At 45.6% G+C, this 20,565-nt stretch overlaps 2 protein-coding genes across 2 annotated transcripts in view; one reads left to right on the top strand and one right to left on the bottom strand.

Annotated features, from left to right (window-relative positions):
- Positions 1–3,936, top strand: part of LOC116870659 (kinesin-like protein KIF28P) — a 65,578-nt gene extending 61,642 nt beyond the window's left edge. Inside the window, exons 25-26 of the mRNA XM_032862568.1 lie at positions 149–320; positions 3,781–3,936. Of these exons, the coding sequence (XP_032718459.1) occupies positions 149–320; positions 3,781–3,933 (325 nt within the window). The 3' untranslated portion in view covers positions 3,934–3,936. The remainder of the gene's footprint in view (positions 1–148; positions 321–3,780) is intronic.
- A 2,821-nt stretch (positions 3,937–6,757) lies between these two features.
- Positions 6,758–20,565, bottom strand: part of SCCPDH (saccharopine dehydrogenase (putative)) — a 34,408-nt gene continuing 20,600 nt past the window's right edge. The window contains exons 6-12 of the mRNA XM_032862870.1: positions 17,388–17,518; positions 16,190–16,307; positions 14,639–14,758; positions 14,480–14,536; positions 9,744–9,855; positions 8,391–8,472; positions 6,758–7,143 (exon numbers count right to left, since the gene is read on the bottom strand). Coding sequence (XP_032718761.1) covers positions 7,038–7,143; positions 8,391–8,472; positions 9,744–9,855; positions 14,480–14,536; positions 14,639–14,758; positions 16,190–16,307; positions 17,388–17,518 — 726 coding nt within the window. The 3' untranslated portion in view covers positions 6,758–7,037. The remainder of the gene's footprint in view (positions 7,144–8,390; positions 8,473–9,743; positions 9,856–14,479; positions 14,537–14,638; positions 14,759–16,189; positions 16,308–17,387; positions 17,519–20,565) is intronic.

Below are 20,565 nucleotides of genomic sequence, written 5' to 3' on the forward strand. Positions count from 1 at the left end.
CGCCTTCTGCCGGGTAAGGTCTCTTTGGAGGGTCTCAGCGGTGCTGGGTAAACGCTGCTGGGGAATGCCGTCAAAACACAAGTGCAGGCACTTGGAGGAACAGACGATTAAACAAATACTGTCTTTTCTCACTACCTCAGCACGTAAGCCTGAAGGTCCCTCCAATGCCAGCACAGCTGCCCGCAGCCGGGGACAGTCCTCACGTGTCCGCCCAGCGAGCCGGCTCGGACAAGGAGCTGGCCATGGCCCTGAAGGTCTTCTACCAAAGCAAGAATGCAGCGAGAGGACAGTGTCTCAGACTGAGACATTATAAACCTCCTGTAAGTAACCAGAAGCCTGAGAGCACAAGGACACTTTCTCCATTAAATTCAGGCATTTGAGGGAACTGCACTGCCTGAGCTTGGGGAGGAGGGGGGTAGACGCATGAACGGAGTGGCCACGGCTCTCCCGGGCAGCCGTTGTGGGACATTGTGGGACATGCGGCTGCTTCCAGTCCCGGCATTCTTTGACTTTGTGATTAGTAGAGCACTCCCGAAATGCAAATTCATCTATTGTTATAAACCAAATAAGATACTGTGGCAGAAAAACCATGACTACTTCAATAGATTCAGAAAAAGCCTATGATAAAATTCAGCATCTTATCATGGTAAAAAAGTCTTAGCATATTAGGGATAAAATGTGCTTTCCTGAATTTTATAAAGGCTATCTTAAACACAGAGCAAGCATGAGGCTGAGTGGCAAATCCTAAATGCTCTCCGTGTTACATCAGGAAGAAGTCCGAAATGCCACCAATCAGAAATACCCGTTTCCCACTGGACTTGAGGCTCTAGCCAGCACCGCAAGGAAAGAAATACAAGGTAGAAAGATTGAAAAGGGGGAAAAAAATCATAGGGACAATAGCACATATTTCTACAGTATTTACTAAGTGCTTTAGAGTTACTAACTCAATTCTACAACAACCCCTTGCAGTAGGAACCAGGATTATCCTTATTTTACAGTTCAGGGCCCTAAGGCACAAGAAGGGTTAAGTAACTTGTGTGAAGATACACAACTAGTTAAGTAGCAGGTCCAACCTCCAAACCCAGCCAGGGGCACTCCGCGGTCTATATCCTTCCTATTACCTCAGGCTGCCTCTGTTTTTATCCCCAGATGACATGTTTCTGTAAATTAAAAATCCAGAAGATTCTAGAAATTAACTATTGGAATTACAAAGTTGCTGGAAAGAAAATCAATATTTAAAAATTAACTGCCTTTGAATATAACAGCATCAAACAGAACTACCTTGTATAAAAGATGCCATTTATAATTGTAGCAGATATATAAAGTACTCGGGCTTACAACTAACACAAAACTATGGACTTCCGTGGAGAGCATTTTGAAACTCGCTTGAGAGATGTTAAAGATGTAAATAAAGGATGAAACATGCCGTGTCTGCATGGTTGGGCAGATTTGTTCTTGTAAATCTGTCACAGCTCCCTGAGAGTCCGTGTAATCCCAATCAGACGTAGTGGGGTCTGACAAGATGATTCTGTCATTTAGATGGAATCCAAAAAAGTGAAGAATGGCCAAGACCAAGACCCCAAAACATCGTAGGAAGACTGGCCCCACCTGACACCAAAGTCTGTTTTAATGCTACTGTAACAGATGGTCACATCTCGGCCCCAATCAGGTAAGGTGACCAGAGAAAAAGGACAGAAGACCCCAAAACAGATTCACTCAGGACTGGGGACTTGAGAGATGACGGATGAGACGCAGTTGTCGTGGAGAGGATGGATTTTTCAACAAACGGTGCTAGAATTAAAAATACATACAAGGAAAAACGACACTGGAGTCTTACCGAAGAGGACACCCAGAGATCACTTTCAGGTGACAACTAAGGACCCAATCATGGAAGGTAAGAGCCTGGACACAACCATGAGCTCATGGTGGGACAGGACAGGAAAAACAGTGATGGACGCAACGACATTAATATGGTAAACTTGGGCCCAGATACCCAAACAAAGCCAAAAGAAGTTCGAAGGGTTATTTATAACACATTTAACCTACAGCAAACTAATATCCACAGTCGGGAACTACACTCAAAAGGATACACAGCCCAGCAAGGGGAAAAAAAAAAGTGGTCAAAAAACCTAAACAGGAACTTCACAAAAGAACCAAAAAAGTCAATAAATACACAAAAAAGTGCTTAATGTCATTAGAAGTTTGGGAAACACTACCTGAAACCACAATGAAACCGTACCATAAACCCAACCATAAGGGCAAAATTTAAAAATCTCAAAAGCCTGAGTTGTGGCGACAGTCTGGAAAGAATGGAAATCGGGAATGGCCACTTAAAGCATTTTTTTGCCATTTACCCTATAAAAGTTGAAGCTGCACCGTCCCCAGAAACCTGCCACTGTCCCCCAGGGAGTTCGGTGGTCCTGCAGAGGATTTGGCCCCAGTGCCCTGGAGCAGAGGTTCTCGAAGTGTGGTGCCGGGCCAGCAGCTCCAGAATCATCAGGGGTCTTAGAAATACAAACCCAGGGCCCTGCCAGCCCTCCCGAACCAGACCCCTGGTGTGCAGCCCTGGGGTCTGCGCTTTAACCGGCCCTCCAGGTGGCTCTGCCTTGAAGTGTGAGAACCATCTGGCAAGACATTCAACATACGGAATGAATTCACGTCTCTCCTACGTGCCCAGAACAGCACTCGTTACACACACCATTCTTGAGAGAACTGAGAAAACAGTCACACAGATCATTTCCTATTCTGTGGTTCAGTGAGGAAGTGGCTGGAAAACCCTACAGAAACCCGGGCCTACACACACTGGCTGTTCATACCATCTCCCTTCCACCCCAGAAGGAGCCCCAAACTGCAAACATCCCAGTGCACACCCTCCTCGCCGAGGAACACCATCCTGCAGTGAAAACAAGCTCCAGCCCCCGGCCACACGGGGCCACACGGGGCATCTCAGCCCCGACCAAGCGGACCTGTAAATCACAAAAGGCCCCACCCAGTAGGATCCCATAAATGGTCAAGAAACAGGCAAAATAGACTGTTGAGGGCTGCATTCCAGGAGGCAAGTTAATGCTTACCACGCGTCAGGCTAGTGGTTGGGCCTGGTGGAGGGGGTGGGCGGGAGGGGCTAGAGAGGCAGGTGTTTTCTGGGGCAGGTGTATTCACTCTAACACATTACAGGTACTCATTTGTGTGTTTATCTCATGATAAAAAAGAAAGAAAAGCTTTTAGGTGAAAAGCTAAAAAGAAGCCACAGCCTGTTTGTATTACTTCTCACTGCGAATATATAAACAACTACCTTCAAGAGAAAGTTGTGGTCAGAAAACACACTGGAGAAAATGGCCAAGGTACCTAGCAGCCGTTTCACGAGTGATCCTGGAGGCAGAAACTGAGAGGACGCTCGGGGACCGGCTGGGTGCCCGCGCCCATCTCAGCACCGTCCCCCTCCCTCCAGCCCACCCGCACCCCGGCAGCCTCTTCTCGGGCACCTGCTTACCTGGGGTGGGGGACTCGGCAGCCCAGCCTCCCCCGCCCACGGGAGAACCGCCAGCTCCGCAGGGTCCTTGGCCGACGAGTTCGGGAGGAACACCGATCCTTCCAACCTGAGAAAGCGGCGTCAGCGCAGCACGGCTCCCCGTTCGCAGCACCTTCCTGGGGCCAGGGTGCTCCTGGGTGACTCACGCGTGTCCGCCAGCAGCTCTCAGCCGCCGCGCTGGGAGAACGTCCACACGCATTTTCGCTCTCATCACGTGAGGCTACTGTCCTTTTTTTCCCCTTTATTTTCAGGATGACGATGGATTGCTCCGACCGTTTGTGCTCCAACAGTCGCAATGGCTAAAGGACTTCGGGGAGCTGCTGGAATCCAGCTTGTGGAGACTGAAAAGCGATGTTGCTCGCATCGTGAGAGAGAAGAGAGCGGGCTTGCTGCACCCCGGCTAGTGCGGGCCGCTGACCCGGAGCACCTGCGCTGCGCCTGCCGCTCGCCGGGCTGGCCCGGGAGCTTGATGCACTCGGCCCTCCGCTGAGCTGGGCACTCAACATACCCAACCCATTTCTTGGACGGCTTCCGTCCTTCGGTTTGATTCCAAACCCTGTAAAAACGAACCTACATCCAGGGTGAAGGTGAGCTGGGGACGGGCCTGTCTCGGGCTGAATCCCGTTCAATCAGTCACTTCCCCACTGCAGCTGGAGGCAAGTGCCTTCCCCTCGATAAGCCTCTCGTTCCCTAATATAGACGAACGACAACAGTACTGACTGCTGATGCTTAACGAGCATGACAAATACAGGGGCGCCTGGGGGGCTCCGTTGGTCAGGCGTCTGCGTTCAGCTCAGGTCATGATCCCGGGGTCCTGGGATCGAGCCCCGGGTCTGGCTCCCTGCTGGGGGAGGGGGCTGCTTCTCCCTCTGCCCCTCCCTCTGCTTATGCCCTCTCCCTCTCAAGCAAATAAATAAAATCTTTCGAACTATATAAAACACTATAAAGCGCTCAGAACAGGGCTGGCACACTGAAGCATTGGTATCTTTACAGTAAACAGCTTGAAAGTTCAAATAAAGCTGTTTTGATCAATTTCTCGCTGTCAGACCTGGAGACAAACGGTGGTTTCAAACCCTCACTTTGCATCCTTGCTCTGGCTCTGCTGACTCGGCCTCGTTGAGTCGATCTTCGAACCATCCCTCAGCAGCTCGTGCCATGGGCCCGAGTGGGGCAGGGGGTGGGGCTGGGGCCACGGCTGAGACCGCTGTCTGCGGGGGATCAGCCAGGCCCAGGAGGTCTTGGCTCCACATGGAGCTGCCTGCCGGGCCCCATAGAGGGTCACCGGGCACAGGCGGCTCTGGGAAAGGCTGCAGAGAACCCTGGCCTGGACAGCGAGGCTCCCCGAGCGACCACGTGGCAGCTCCCGTCCTTCATTAGGTTTCCATGAGTACGGCTCAGTTGTCTCCAGGTTGAGGCATGAAAGGATAAACCAGGCCTGTCCAGGACTCGGGGTGGGGGCGGGGCGGGTGCTGCCTCTGGAGAGGGCATTCCTGCAGCAGAATGGGGGAGAAAGGGGGGACGGCTGATTCCCTTAAGAAACCAGGACAGAGGAAAGAGGGGCAACAGGCCAAGTGTTTGCCCTGAAGTGTGATGTTAGGGGGATAAACAGGAGGTCACCGAAACTCCATTGGCAGGACAGGCTAGCTAGGAAGGCAGGGAATCTGGTGATTTCTGCTTAAGGATGGGGCCCAAAGGCTGTATCAGGGAGGCTTGGGTTTTTCCTGTAGCTCAGGTGCGGGACTAGTACACACATCAGCTAAAAAACAACCTGCAAGCTTGCAGCCTGAGTGTGGAGCTCCACCTGGGGACAGCGGCGGGGCCTGGGGTCTGTAAGGCCGCATGGTGTCCCCAGGAGCCTGTCGGCGAGGCAGGCCAGCAGGGAGGCCCCAGGAACCAGGAAAGACTTCTACCCCTTGGACTGAGCCTCAAAGTTCTCTAACAATTTGCAGAAATAACTGCAGAAAGGATGTGTACTTTCGGCAAAGGAGCAGCTAGAGAAAGCTTGCGGGTTACAAGGAATGTCTAGACGAGACACGCTTGTACACAGATGTATACATGCCAGTGTCCACCTTAGAGTGGCACACACTGCCAAGCTGCAAAGAACATGATCCTCTAAACCATCCAGGCCTCGGCTCCAACCTGCAGATCTCCCGACCGCAGGCCGAGGAGCCCACTGTTGCATTAGGATTCTGCCCTGTGGCTAGTCGCAAGATCTGCTGCTCCTCCACACCTTCCTGATTTTAGAGAGGATAAGACCTTTCCTAAAGGCCCACCAGTGAGGCCACAGCTGAGACTAATTCCCAACCAGGCTGGGAAGAAGATGGGCGAGACCCCAACACCACCACCACAAACCTCCCTCTTCAAGCTAGCGCCCCACTCAGAAGGGTCCCTCCACCCGAATCGGGTTCCTGTCCATGTCGTGCTTCTCATTGAAGAGTAGAAATTTCATAAAGGCAGTGGCTGTCCTCTTTATGTCATGAATAGCACAGAAGACAATGTATGTGTTTATTATATGCTTATTACAAAAAGGAAATTCCTTTGCCTTATTTTAGGGCTTGAGTGGAAAACCTAGTTAAAATACAAAAAATAGGGGTGCCTCTGTGGCTCAGTGGGTTAAGCCTCTGCCTTCAGCTCAGGTCATGATCCCGGGGTCCTGGGATCGAGGCCCACATCAGGCTCTCTGATCAGCAGGGAACCTGCTTCACCCCCCCTCTGCCTACCTCTCTGCCTACTTGTGATCTCTGTCAATAAGTAAATAAAATCTTGGGAAAAAAAATAAAATACAAAAAATAAATTAGAGAACAATTCTGGTGAGGCAGTGCAAATCAAAAGAAACTGGCCCGCTAGATCTTTAAAACCAACACAGGTACAGAACTGTAGAAAAGAAATGACAGGCCCAATTACTAGCAGTACCCAGGTCAGAGCCCAACTCAAATACCTACGCAGGTCCAAACACAAAGCCACTGTTCCAGTGACAAGTGTTTATTATTCAACTTAGGTAACAGTCAAAAAGTCAGTCAGTGTCGATGGGTGAAAAACTAGGCTAAAATAGCAAAAAAACACAGTTTCATTGGGCAAAGGAAACTCAGTAGATAGAGAAACTCAGTAGGTGAGGTCCCGTTCAGCATCATAGCAGAAGGGAGAGTGGCACTCCCTGCCTCCTGTGACCACCAGCCTGACCGCCTCATCTGGGACCTGTCAGCAGCACAGAGAGAGATGCCCACCCCAGCCTCTGATCTGCCAGCTCATGTTTAAAAACTGACCATGAATTCTTCAATGAAAAAGTCAAAGATTACTTCTCTCTCACAAGCAATAAAACCACAAAATCAGCTAAGATTTGAAATTTAGGGTAAGCTAGTACAATTTCCTGCTTTTAATGTGTACATATTTTAGATGTGACAAATCTTTTTCACATACAGCCAGACAGGATATAGAAGAATTTCAAATTTCAAATTAAAAAAAGCCGTTAATTCATGCATTTTATGCCTTCAGGTAATTCTTCAACTGTTTAGACTTCAGAGCTGCTGATGACACTAAATTCAATGCCGCGCTGGTTGAGTCTGTCAATCAACTTTGTTCTGGAGAAGGCTGCTCCGGGGGTAAAGACCCCACCCCTGTAAGACGAGATCAAGGTCAATCCGGGCACAACGCAAGCTCTAGCCCTCTCCTCTGGGGGTGTGATTCGCTGAAGGCCTGGCCAGCAAGCCATGCAGAGAACTCTGGAAAACCTTCATTTCATACAGACTAGTTTGGGTTCCTTTCTTGAAATCAGCCAAATGAGCAAAGGAGCTATAAGCCACGAGGAAACTAGCACCCAGCAAACTCATCCAGAAGGGCTCAGCTCCCAGGGGGATTGTCTCTGTGGACTGCCGAGTGTTTGAGGGGGACACTGCGGGTCATCAACCCAAGGGACCGCTGCTGTCAGTAAAGGCAATCCTCAGATTCAGGGGGATGAAAAGGGACCTGAGTGAAATAAATTTAGGCAACATAAATAAGACTTAACGTAGAAGAAAAAGAAGGTTTTTTTAAATCTAATGACAATATTTATAAAGTGCTAAATATTTTCAAAGGGTATACAGCTGACTCAAACAACATGTGTTTGAACTGCATGGGTTCACTTATATGTTACTTTTTTACAGTACTATAAATGTATTTTTTCTTATGATTAAACGTTTTCATTTCTCTAGCTTACTTTAAGAATATAGCACATAATACCTATGTCAACAGTAAACTATTCGTTAAACTTGGGGGGAGTTAAACATTACACATGCATTTTCAACTACGTAGGGATCAACTGTAGAATTATTTGGAAAAATTTAATTAGGCTTCACTCTATACCATTTTTATGTTACTGAACATTGTTTCAGGTCATGGCTACATTTGTTTCTAAGCCTGCAAGCCTGGACTTATCTGTCAAGTTGGCCTACTTTTACAGTAACAGCTAAACGCTCTAGTAACGGAGTCCAGTTGATAATCATCTCGCCAAGATGCCATGCATCAGTTCCCACTGGCATCAGGGCTTCCCACTGCTGGCTGGGTGCCATCAGCGCTGGCAAGAGGCTCCTCTCAAGACTATTTAACAACAGGAACCTTTTCTGGGTAGCTGACTCCCACCCTGCGCTATTTTTACAAGGAAAGAAAGCCAGCCTACATAATCCTGAAACTTCTCCTTCATTTATCGCTGCATTGTTCTCAGAGGCCAGTCAGAAACTGTTCTCTCACAATTTTAATTTGCCCCTATCTTTGGGTCAGAGGTACTGTAAATGCTTATGTGCAGACCCAATGTCTGAAAACTGAAAATAAGCTAAAATACAACATAGATGAAAATGATATCTTCGAATTAGAAGAAAACCAGACTCACGTCTTCGGAAGATCCGAGATATCATTCAGAAGAGTCATGGCTGCCTGGACCATGGCTATGGAGGTGGCCACATAGCCAGCCTCTGCAGAAGACAGGTGATCAAAGCAAACTGTTAATGAAGTATGCATTCGACAACACCCAAAAATCAAACAGTCGATTTGATTGCTAACTCTAGGTATACAGAATTTTCTCAAAAACTCTGTTCACTTAAAACTAATAATATTCATATAGTAGTTACTAAGTTAGGATCTGTTAGTGCTTTAATTTTATTAACCACACTTCATTCTCCCAGCAATTATGTGACATTAATCCCAATTTTTTAATCCCCATTTTAAAGGGGAGGACACTGAGGCACAGACTTGAAGTCAGCATGGCTGGGCCAGGAGCACACGGAACTGCCATGGTCCACAGCTCACGCTCCCTGCGTGGCCTCTGGGCAGCAACTGAAGCCAATGAACCTAATTCCTTGTTTCTTTATTCACACACCAGGCTCCACTTAAAAAAAAAAAAGATTCCATTTCTTTAAGAAAAACAACTGAGTAACAGAAGTCCAACTTAAGAAGTAGCTTTAAAAGAAGTCTAAAAGCAAATGGAACTTTAGTGTTTACAATTCTGCCAAATCATAAAAATATGGTGAATTTATCTTAAAAAGCCTGGTGGGAATCTGAGAAGGCAAGATACAAAGTACCTTTGCCACCTGGCTTAATTGAAACTGCAAAACAGACCCCCTCTCATCTATCAGAGGTGATGGTAATTAAATGACAATTATACTAGAATTCACAAGTAGGACTGTCTCTGTAGAGTTCTGTAAAATTCACACCAAAAGTTCTTGAACTTTTTTGGGTGACTGATCCTTTCAACTACCCATCAAAAGCCTTTACCTTCTCCAGAAAAATACACATGGATGCACACATTCTACAAACAATGTCAGTGTGTTCACTTGGCCCACAGCTTTATGTTAAAATTTCACTGCTTTAAAGTGACCCTTGAGTATGAGAATAAATGTCAACCAGCCCCTTTTCTTATTAATATTAAAATATGCCACTCAGAATTACTAATAAAATTAGACAATTTCAATCCTTCCTTCAATGGAATAATTTATACATATATACATATATAGATATATGTATATATATATAAAAGGGGATAAAAAATAAGAAACTTCACATAACTGCTGGGAGAATTATTTAATAATTAGATTATTAATGTATTGATTTAATTATTTAATAAAATAATTTGTGCAAGTTTATCTCTAAAACAATGAAGCTTTAAGAAAAAAAAACCTCACAATACTGCTTTATGCCTTAAGACAATGTAAAACTCTGTAGCATTCTTAAGTCATATGTGAAATACCTGGTCCTTTCACCTGAGTACAAATTCTCATATTTGGTTTGTTCTTCTCGGGACTAATGCCTTGGCCGTATCCTTGACCAAAGAATGTCAATGTAAATGACGCGGCATCAATCTGAGAAGGAAGCAAGCACAGGCCTTATTTCATAAACATGCCACTTCCTCCCCGAACCTGGTAAAACCTATTACTCTACTTCACAGGAGACATTACCAATAGATGAAAACATCACTAATGGCCAGAACACCCTATCATGCTTTAAGCACCAGGCAAAAAAATCAATCCACACCCGGCTGGTGCTGGGGGAGGCTGAGGAAGAGGGGTGAGCACGGACGGTTCTTAGCCTGGGGACTCCAGACGGACAGCACCTTGAAAACAGCAGTTCCAGAGGAACAGCTAGCCTGGCGGTGGCAGCAGAATGTAGTAATCTGGTTTCAGATTATCTGTTTGAGGAGACAGGACCAAACTAGCCAACAAGTAATGGAAACACAGGCCAGACAGAATTGCTACACTTGGAGATGTAAAAACCTGATTCAAAACATTAAATTCTAGAAGACTTATCCAAGCATCTTTCACAAGTGCTAAACTAAGAAATAAGATGAATGAAGAATTCAGTTGTGGTCAACAAATTCTTATTAATGAGATGTCAGTAAAATACGTTTCCTGTCTTTTCTGGAGCTGAGAGCTTAGTGGGGGATACATATATATATATGTTTATGTGTAAAAATACACAAGCGATCTAGTGACAATGTGGGACATGAATTAAAAGGTGCCAGACTAATTCAAAGGAGGGAATTATTAAATCTGTTGGGGAGAACGGGGCAGGGTTTTGAAATGTGTACACACACACACACACACTCTAAGGGATGTGTACTACCCAGAAAAGTGGGGTGGGCACCAGAGGGGAGAAACCATCGTGGGAAGGCAAGAAGGGATGCAGTATCACGGTGGACCAAGGAACGGGGTGGCACTTGTGTATTAAAGGAGGTGCAGACAAGGTCAGACAAGGTCAGACACACATGTAGCACTTGTCCTCACCCACCCGCGGCACACAGACTAGCTGAGCATAACCCTCTCAGGCTGGGCACATACTCAGCTTTAGAACAAATTTCTTTTCTTTTTCCAAGATTTTATTTATTTATTTGAGTGACAGAGTGAGTGAGACAGAGAGAGAGAGAGAGGGAACACAAACAGGGGTTAACGACAGAGGGAGAAGGAGAAGCAGGCTCGATCTCAGAACCTGGGATCACGACCTGAGCCGAAGGCAGACAGTTAACTGACTGAGCCACCTGGGCACCCCCTAGAACAATTTTCAACACAGTCTCCAAGGCTGCTATGACCGAGTAACCAGGGTTGGCATGAACATGAAACCTACCCAGGACTGGGTCACGCAAGACCTCGCTCCTCCAGAGGTAAGACTGCCAGCCAGTGGGCCTCTCAGGGTGGGAATCGAAATCACCCCCACCGGACTTGGAGCCCACCTGCCCACCAGAGGTGACAACCCTGGCAGCTCATTAACATAACCAGTTTTTAAAGAAAGCCCAACGTTCAGGTCACATCCAGACCAGCCACACTCGAGCAGTTCTAGGCTCTTTGTCAAAGCTGAGAACCACAGCTCCGTACTTCCAGGCCCTACCCCACACCTACTGCGTCAGGACATCCGGACACAGGGTCCGGACGTGCATGCAGAAAAGCTCCGTGCGGCGTTCTGATACATAAACTCCCAGGTAAGAATCACTGCCATACGGTGCGTCAGGGAACCAGGTTAACAAAGATGACGACCCGGTCAGATCTGTCTTCCATCTTGGACAGCGATGGGAAGAAATATTTGCAAATCATACACCTGATAAGGGATTAATATCCATATATAGAGAACTTCTAAAACTCAACAACAAAAACACAAACAACCGATTCAAAAATGGGAAAAGGACTTGCATAGACATTCTCTAAAGAAGACCTACAAACAGCCGACAAGCACAGGACGAGCCGCCCCCAGCATGAGTCCCTGCGAAGTGCAGATCAAACCGCAAGGAGGTGCCACTTCACACCTGTGAGAATAAGCACGATAAAAAAACAGGCTGGGGACATCTGGGGGGGCTCAGTCGTTGAGTGTCTGCCTTTGGCTCACTCAGGTCACAATCCTGGGGTCCTAGGATTGAGCCCCATGTCCAGCTCCCTGCTCGGCAGGAAGCCTGCCTCTCCCTCTCACACTCCCCCTCCTTGTGTTCTGTCTCTCCCTGTGTCTCTCAGTCAAATAAATAAATAAAGTCTTTAAAAAACAAAACAAAAGAACAGGGTGCTCCTGGCTGGCTCTGTTGGTGACTTGATCTTGGGGTCATGGATCTGAGCCCCACCCTGGGTCTGGAGATTACTAAAAAATGAACTTTTAAAAAGGCCGGGATATGGAGCAATGGCTACACTCGTGCACTTCTGGCGGGACGGTGACAGGTAGTGGGGCGTGACACGGCGTGGAGCCGTGGAAGCATCTGGTGGCTCCTCAAAAAATTACAGAGAGATTTCCCACCAGACCCAGCGGTTGCACTACAGGGTATTTACCCCAAGGAACTGACAGGAGGATCCTGCAGGTGTATCTGCACAGCCAAGTTCACAGCAGCACAGCTCAAGACGGCCAAAAGCGGGAAGAAACCCAAGCGTCCATGGATGGCTGGACGGAGACGGGGGACGTACGTATGGGAGGGGTGGGTGTCTGTGCATGTGCGGTGGGTGTGTAGGAGTGTGTGAAAAGGAATTACTACTATTTAGCCTTAAAAAGGTATGAAGTCTGACACCTGCTACGACATGGAGGAACCTTGAGGATGTTGTGCTCCATGACACACGCCAGTCACAGAAGGACAAATACTGCCTGAGCGGACACACTCACAGACAGGAGAACCATGGTGGCCAGGGGCTGGGGAAAGAGGGGAAAGGCGAGTCATCGTTTACTAGGGACAGAGTTTCAGTGCCGTGAGAGGAAAAGTTCTGCAGCCAGACGGCTGGGATGCCTGCGTGGTAGGCAACGTGCCGCCGACCAACGGGAGTTCGCGCGAACGAGTGCTGTCGCTGTAAGACGCGCAGATGCCACCGAACGTGCAGAAGTGGCTAAGATGGTACATTTCACGTGCGTGCATTTTACCACAATTTCAGGAAGAGAGGAAAAAGAAAAAGAGAGAGGGACAAGAGCCTCAGCTAAGGTGCGTATGATGGGTTTGGAGAAAAATCTAGAATGATGCCTACATTCGTGACTGGGCAGATGACAGCGCCACCAATCGAGATGGAAAACGAAGGAAGAGGAGAAAGAAGTTTCAGGGAAAGAAGTTCAGATTCATGATGTGTGCAACTTCAAGTGCCCGAGGGACATCTGGGTCAAGAGGTCCAGGAAAACAGGTGGACAACCTGCAGATCTAAGCAGGTCTGCTGAGAACACTGCGGAGATAGGGAGGGACGCGGGGACAGCAGAGGAGGAGAGGAAGAGAGTGGACACTTGGAAGAGAAATGGTCTCAGAAGCCAAGAGAGCGAGTATTTCAAGGACGATAATGTCAGAGATAACAGACTGAATAGGGACCCACAGCATTCAAAGCACTTAGCAGTATGAAGACAAACATCAACTCCACCGAGGGAAAAACAGGGCGGAGGAGGGTCGAGGACTCCTCTCCGGGTTGGCATGTGCACAGACAAGGAGAGGGGTGGGGGGAGAATGGCAGGGGAGACCTCGAGGAAGTCAGCAGGAAAGGTGAGGCTCAGGCGGGTATGGTCCTCGGGTCCACCGCATTCAAGCACACGAACTCGGGCAGGTTAACACCTGCTCTGCTGACTTCCTCAGCTGGAGGAAGCGGCTAATACCTTCACGTATATGACCACGGCAGGACTAAATGCGATGTAAAGCACTTAGCTCCATGCCTGCCACACAAGAAGGGCTCGATCTTTAAAGAGCACAGGTGGCAGGATTTGTCTTGTCCTGAGTCCTTCCCTGAGCAGCTGAGAAGGTGGAGACGAGAGCAGCAGCCATGGGTCCGAGAGCTCTGCGGGGTGCACCACCCACGTTCTCAACCCCATCAGTGAGGCAGGAGCTGAAACTGCGGGGCAGGGTAGATGGTGAGGAAAGCCCATGAGGAGATGGAGAAATAGCTAATTAAAAGCGACAGTATCAGCAAATGGTGCTCAAGTTCCAGGTTCCAGTGAGAGGGGGAAGCAGGCATTCGCCTCACGCCCATCCTCTCTGTCAGGGGAGGGATGGCAGCTCCTGGTGGTGTCTGGTGCGAGCAGACAGAGCTCATGACCCAGGCCTGACGGGGGTCTGTGAACCACATAGGGGAGGAAGGAGGGAGGAACTGGCGTGGGGGGGAGGAGGCACCCGCGTGGGCGGAAGGGTAAGGGAACGCTGGGAAGGAGGAGGTATGGAGGAGAAAAACTAAGACTAAAAATTTCTGAGATCTCGGTGACGTCGGGAGAGTAAGTTTGGAACCAGACGACTGGGTTCTCACCCCGGCTTGGCTAAGTACTTGCTGTAGGACTTTGGGCAAGTTACTTAGCCTCTGGGCCTCAGGCTCCTCTTCGGTCAAGAGGTGAGCCTACCCACTTCAAGACTGTTTGAAAAGACTGAGTCACCTAATTTATGTAAAGAACATAAAAGTACATCTGAAACACAGTAAGTGCTCCAAGTTTTACCTTCCATTAAGGGCGCTGAGGAAAAGTAAAAATGAAATAAAATCATTTAAGAGCTGTATATAAAAAAAGGGTTACCTGTTTTTGCGTTGGACCTTGTTTTGAAAAATAACCAAAGGAGAAGAGCCATGGGAACTAAAAGAAAAAAAAAAAAAATTTAAAAACCTTCAGTGATATTTTTAAAAAAATTCGTGGAAAGTACTTCTAAAGATCTAGTTTCATAAAAATACCACTTACTTTTATGAGAAGCTGCCTCCCAATGCCAAACTTCACAAAGAATAAAAAGAAAAGTCCCGCAAACATCAGCTTAATGACAGAAGTGATGCCTCCCACTGTCACATAGGCGGCGTACTGGACCTAGATGAGGACGTAAAGTCAGAATGTTACCCCCAACTTCTGCAGACGATGCAATACAAGAAAGTAAGCTACTTATACCTTCCTCTGTGGCCATAAACAGTAAGCAAAAGCAGTTTATGTTCTAAAAGCTTGTTCAGAAACCAGACACTGGGAGCCCATTTTTTAAAGAAATTATTACAAGTGGTAATTAGCTTCCCTGACCTGAACACAAAAGTCCCCTTGATCCATACATAAAAAGCCCACAACAATGTACCTAAATGTAGTAATTATACATTATAAGATACAGATTCTAACTACAACCTCTTCTATGAGAAAATAGTCTTTTAAATTGAGATACAGTTTCCTCTCTTTTCCCCCCTGTGGCATGCTTTAGCTTTGGTCCTTTTTTTTCCTTTCATTTTTTAATTTAAATTCAATGAATTAACATATAATATACTATTAGCTTCAGAGGTAGAAGTCAGTGATGCATCATCTTATATAATACTCAGGGCTCATTACAATATATACCCTCCTTAATGTCCACCACCAAGTTACCTCAGCCCTGCAACACCCTCCCTCCAGCAACCCTCATTTTGTCTCCCATAATTAAGAGTCCCTTCTGGTGTATCTCCCTCTCTGGTTTCATCTTGTTTCATTTTTTTCCCTCCTTTCTCCCATGATCCTCTGTTTTGTTTCCACATACGAGGTCATTATGATAGTTGTCTTTCTCTGACTGATTATTTCACTTAACATAATACCCTCTAGTTCCATCCATGTTGTTGCAAAGGGCAAGATTTCATTCTTTTGATGGCTGCATAGTATTCCATTGTACACATATACCACATCTTCTTTATCTATTCATATGTCAATGGACATCTGGGCTTTTTCTATAGTTTGGCTATTGTGGACATTGCTGCTGTAAACATTGGGGTGAGGTGCCCCTTCGGATCACTACATTAGTAGCATGATTCCTGGGTCAGAGAGTAGCTCTATTTTCAACGTTTTGAGGAACACAGTTTCCTCTTCAAGTCTCAGAAACGGGAGCAATTACTTCCCAGACCAAAGGAGAAAGATGTTATTCCAGAGGTTGGAGGTCACAAGGAGGAGAACCCAGACATCTCACCAGCAACAGAGTATCCTAGCAGCCAAAACTCTCAGGAAGGGTTGTTGGGTGTTTAGGACACCAGCGTTCCCTGCACTAAATTTGCTGCAGTTCTGTTTCACCAACAAGGTATGCAGCTGCCAGACCTGAGTTATGGGGAAAGCTACCTCCTCCCCCATGAAATGCAAAATGCTTTACCCTAGCGATTCTTACACTTTCAGACACTGAACCCTGCATTATTTAGCCTGCTCTTTTTTTGCTTTGCAAACATAAAAATCCTACGTTAAACAGGTATGGGAATGATAATGAACAGTACACTCTTCATTAAAAATTAAATCCTATGCACTTACAGGTGACTGCTCCAAATTCTCAAACAAGTAGCGCTGAGTCCGCCTCACAACGGACACATCTGATCCCAAGAAGGGAATGGAGTAGCTGTTCAGTTCTCTGCAGTAAGAAATCGGCCACCTGCAAGACAGACCCGCAGACCCAAGAATATGCTGCCTTTTCTTCACTTACAGTTAACTCCGCACATTTCTGAATAAAAAATGTAGCTTTTCTTGAGGCAGTAATGACAACAAAGATGGCAGATCTGCTCTCAATTACAATTTATCTACGTGTCCTGTGTTCCCCACACCTACACCAAACAAATGAGTGGGACAGAGCAGAGTTCTTCGCAGCAGGGGCTCGCAACAGGTATGTTTTACCCCATCAATCTCCCCAGACAGTACACTCATTTCAACAGCCAAACCCTAGTATGAGTTTAGAGTTCTCACATAAAAGTGCTATTAATAGATAATCTAGGGCACCTGAGTGGCTCAAACATTAAGCATCTGCCTTCAGCTCAGGTCATGATCCCAGGGTCCTGGGATCGAGTCCCGCATTGGGGCTCCCCGCTCTACAAGAAGCCCACTTCTCCCTCTCCCACACTCCCTGCTTGTGTTTCCTCTCTGTGTCTCTCTCTGTCAAATAAATAAAATCTTAAAAAAAAAAAAAAAGAAAATCTACATTAGATCACGACACATATTAAAATGGTTTTACTGCACAAAATTTAACTGATGTTTGATTTTGATAATGATAGTAAAAAGGCATAAAATTCATTTTCTCCCAGAATGCAAATATATTATTATATATGAAGTACTTAAGCTTAGAATAATGTACTAATCATATTATATTTAGCTAGGAAGACAATCCTGTATTCACTACAAAACAGTCTCAGGCTTTTCTAAGTAGCAGACTTAAACACCAACAGCAATATACTTAGACCTGATATGCTAAAAAATGGATTTTGGGGTGCCTGAGTGGCTCAGTGGGTTGGGCATCTGCCTTCAGCTCAGGTCAAGATCTCAGGGTCCTGGGATCAAGTCCCAAGTCAGGCTCCTTGCTCAGTGGGGAGTCCACTCCTCCCTCTCTCTTCTGCCTGCCCCTCCCCCTGCTCCTGTGCCTCCCCCCTCTCTTCTGCCCCTCCCCCGCTCATGCTTTCTCACTCTCTCAAATAAATAAATAAAATCTTAAAATAAAAAAAGAATAGATTTTAAGTTAATATACCTTCTTTTTAATTTTGAACCAACAACTGGGACAGGTTTCAGATTTGACTCATTTCGCAGTTTTTTCAAATTACTCTGATCTGCAAAACCATAAACTGCAGACTTCCAGGTACCATCGTGAATGCACAACCCCTAATAAAAATTCAAAAAGTAAAGAAACATGCCTTAAGGGATAATAACAAAATGTAAAACCAAGAAATTTACAAGTGTTTACAGAGAACAGAATTCCGCCTCTCTCTAAGCAAGGCAAAAATCCCTTACTTAATCTCGAGATGAATCCTCAGGCAGGACTCCCCAGCTCGATCATATTCGATATTTACACCCATGTGTGGTCCTTCTTCTTCCTTCCTACCGTTATTTATGCGCCTTTTAAATGCCACTGAGATTTTTACCTTTGCATTTCCACTCAACTAACTGACCATATTCCTTCAAAATTAACCTAATTCCTCTCCCTATGCTGATTCCTCGAAGTTTCAAGACGTGTCCCTGGGCACATTTATGCACACGGACACAATGTACAGACCAATCCCGGCCCTGGCACAGCCAGGGTCCCACTGCCCCCAATGCCCCTTACTCCAGACTCAAGTTATACAAATGCCTCCCACATAAGTCTTGTTAAAATATATATTTTTTAGTTTTAAGGCTCATTAATATGATTTATGTTTTAATTTCTTCCCCCACTTCTTCAGTTTCTTTCTGGAACTGTAGGCAGCAGAGAATCCTTGCTTGATCTTGCCCAGACTCATTCGTTCCATTATTTCTTGTCCTCAGTGTTTTTCATTCTTCCAACATAATTACATCCTCTCCACGAACCTCACCTCCAACGCCCATTAGATGTGAGGGGCAGAAAGGAGAACACAGGCGAGGTTATAACCTCGGGACTTGATGTCTTAGTGCTGACTCTTCTTTACCTCCTAACTTTCGGATGGGCCTTTTAATTCTCTGTTACATAAGTATTTTAAACTTCATTTATAATTCTGATTATACATAACCTTTCAGGTAGTTTACCTTGTTTGAATAAACAAAGTTATTTAGAAATATTCAAAACCAATTCTGTCACGAGATTTTTGAGAGAAGAGCATCAGTAAAGCTGATGTGAAGATACTGTTGCTTGTTAATAAGCAGAATAAGAGAAATAATAAACCATCAGAAGATGCAGGTGTTTATATCAGAGCTTTGATGACACTGAAAGGCAGAGAGACACCAAACTTAATTCCCACTTTGATACGGATTCCTATCTTCTGTTGTGTTAAAACAAACAGAGCTAAAACTCTGAGGGGTTTCTATGTGAAACTACTCTCAATCTGGACCCAGTCAATGTGACCTGTTTGCAAACATAAAGATTTCCAGGGGCACCCCGCTAGCTCTGTCGGTGAAGCACATGACTCTTGATCTCGGGTATACAAATTACTTAAAGTAAAATCTTTAAATAAAAATTAAAAAATAAAAAAAATTTCCAAATACCAGGAGAAAACAGCTTTTTGGAAACCCAAGAATATCTTCTTATACAAATAAGCCATCAAAAAGGCACATATCAGTCCATTTTTAAAAACTGTTTACCTTATTGAAAAACATAAAGTACACAAAACATAAAGAGGCAATTTAATGAAATTATGAAACAAATATCCCTGTAGACAGAAGGCCCAACTTCTGTCCTGCTTTCATGGTAATAAAGACAAATACTTGCTTTTCCTTAGAAAACCACTTTCCTTAGAGTTTTACCACCTAAGTATTCATTCCTTGTGAATTTTGCCTGTTTCTAAACTTTACAGAAATGGCAGCACACAGCCTATATTCCTCTGAGTTTGGCCTTTTATGCTCAAGACTGTGATATTAAGATTCATCATGTGTTAGAAATAGCTCCTACTTTGGAAATCAAAAATTACACGGAAACATATGAAAATGAAAACAGGACAGTCCAAAACCTTTGGGACAGAGCAAAAGCAGTTCTAAGAGGGAAGTTCATAGCAATACAGGCCCACCTCAAGAAGCAAGAAAAAACTCAAATACACAACTTAACCTTACTCCTGAAGGAGCTAGGAAAAAAACAAGACCCCAAACTAGCAAAAGGAAGGACATAATAAAAATTAGAGCAGATATAAATGATACAGAAACTAAAAAGCAACAGAAGTGATCAATGAAACCAGGAGCGGTTTCTTTGAAAAGATCAGCAAAATTGATAAATCTCTAGCCAGAGCCATAAAGAAAGAGAGAGAGAAGGGATTCAAACAAAACCACAAAAGAAAGGAGATAAATAATAACCAACACCACAGAAATACAAACAACTGTAGAGGACATTAGGAAAAATTTGGGACCCCTGGGTGGCTGTCGGTTAAGCATCTACCTTCAGCTCAGGTCCTGATCCCAGAGTCCTGGGACTGAATCCCACTTCGGGATCCTTGGCTCAGTGGGAAGCCTGCTGCTCCCCTTGCCAGGAAAATGCAAATCAGGGGGCACGTGGGTGGCTCAGTCAGTTAAGCAACTGCCTTTGGCACTGGTCATGAAGTCCCAGGATCGAGTCCTGCTCTGGGCTCCCTGCTCAGCAGGGAGTCTGCTTCTCCCTCTGACCCTCCCCACTCTCATGCTCTCTCTCATCCTCTCTCAAATAAATAAAATCTTAAAAAAAAAAAAAAAGGAAAATGCAAATTAAAACTACAATGAGAAATCATTTCACACCTGGTAGAAAGGCCAAAATCAACAACACAAGAAACAAGTGTTGGTGAGGGTGTGGAGAAAGGGGAACCCTCCTGCACTGTTGGTGGGAGTGCAAGCTGGTGCAGCCACTTGAAAAAACAGTATGGAGGTTCCTCAAAAAGTTAAAAATAGAGCTACCCTATGATCCAGCAATCACACTACTGGGTATTTACCCAAAGAATATACAAACACTAATTCAAAGGGATATATGGACCCCGACGTTTATTGCAGCATTATCTACAATAGTCAGATTATGAAAGCAGCCCAAGGGTCCACTGACAGACGAATGGATAAAGAAGACAGACACACACACACAGAAACACACTGGAGTACTACTCAGCCATAAAAAAGAATGAAATCTTGCCATTTGCAAGGACATGGATGGAGCTAAAGAGTCCGAGAAAGACAAATACCATATGGTTTCACTCGCAGGTGGAATTTAAGAAAGAAAAACAAGCAAAGGAAAAATAAAAGAGACAAACCAA

Source organism: Lontra canadensis, unplaced genomic scaffold (assembly GCF_010015895.1).
Source record: "Lontra canadensis isolate GAN:19392208 unplaced genomic scaffold, GSC_riverotter_1.0 scaffold24, whole genome shotgun sequence".
Taxonomy (NCBI): Eukaryota; Metazoa; Chordata; class Mammalia; order Carnivora; family Mustelidae; genus Lontra; species Lontra canadensis.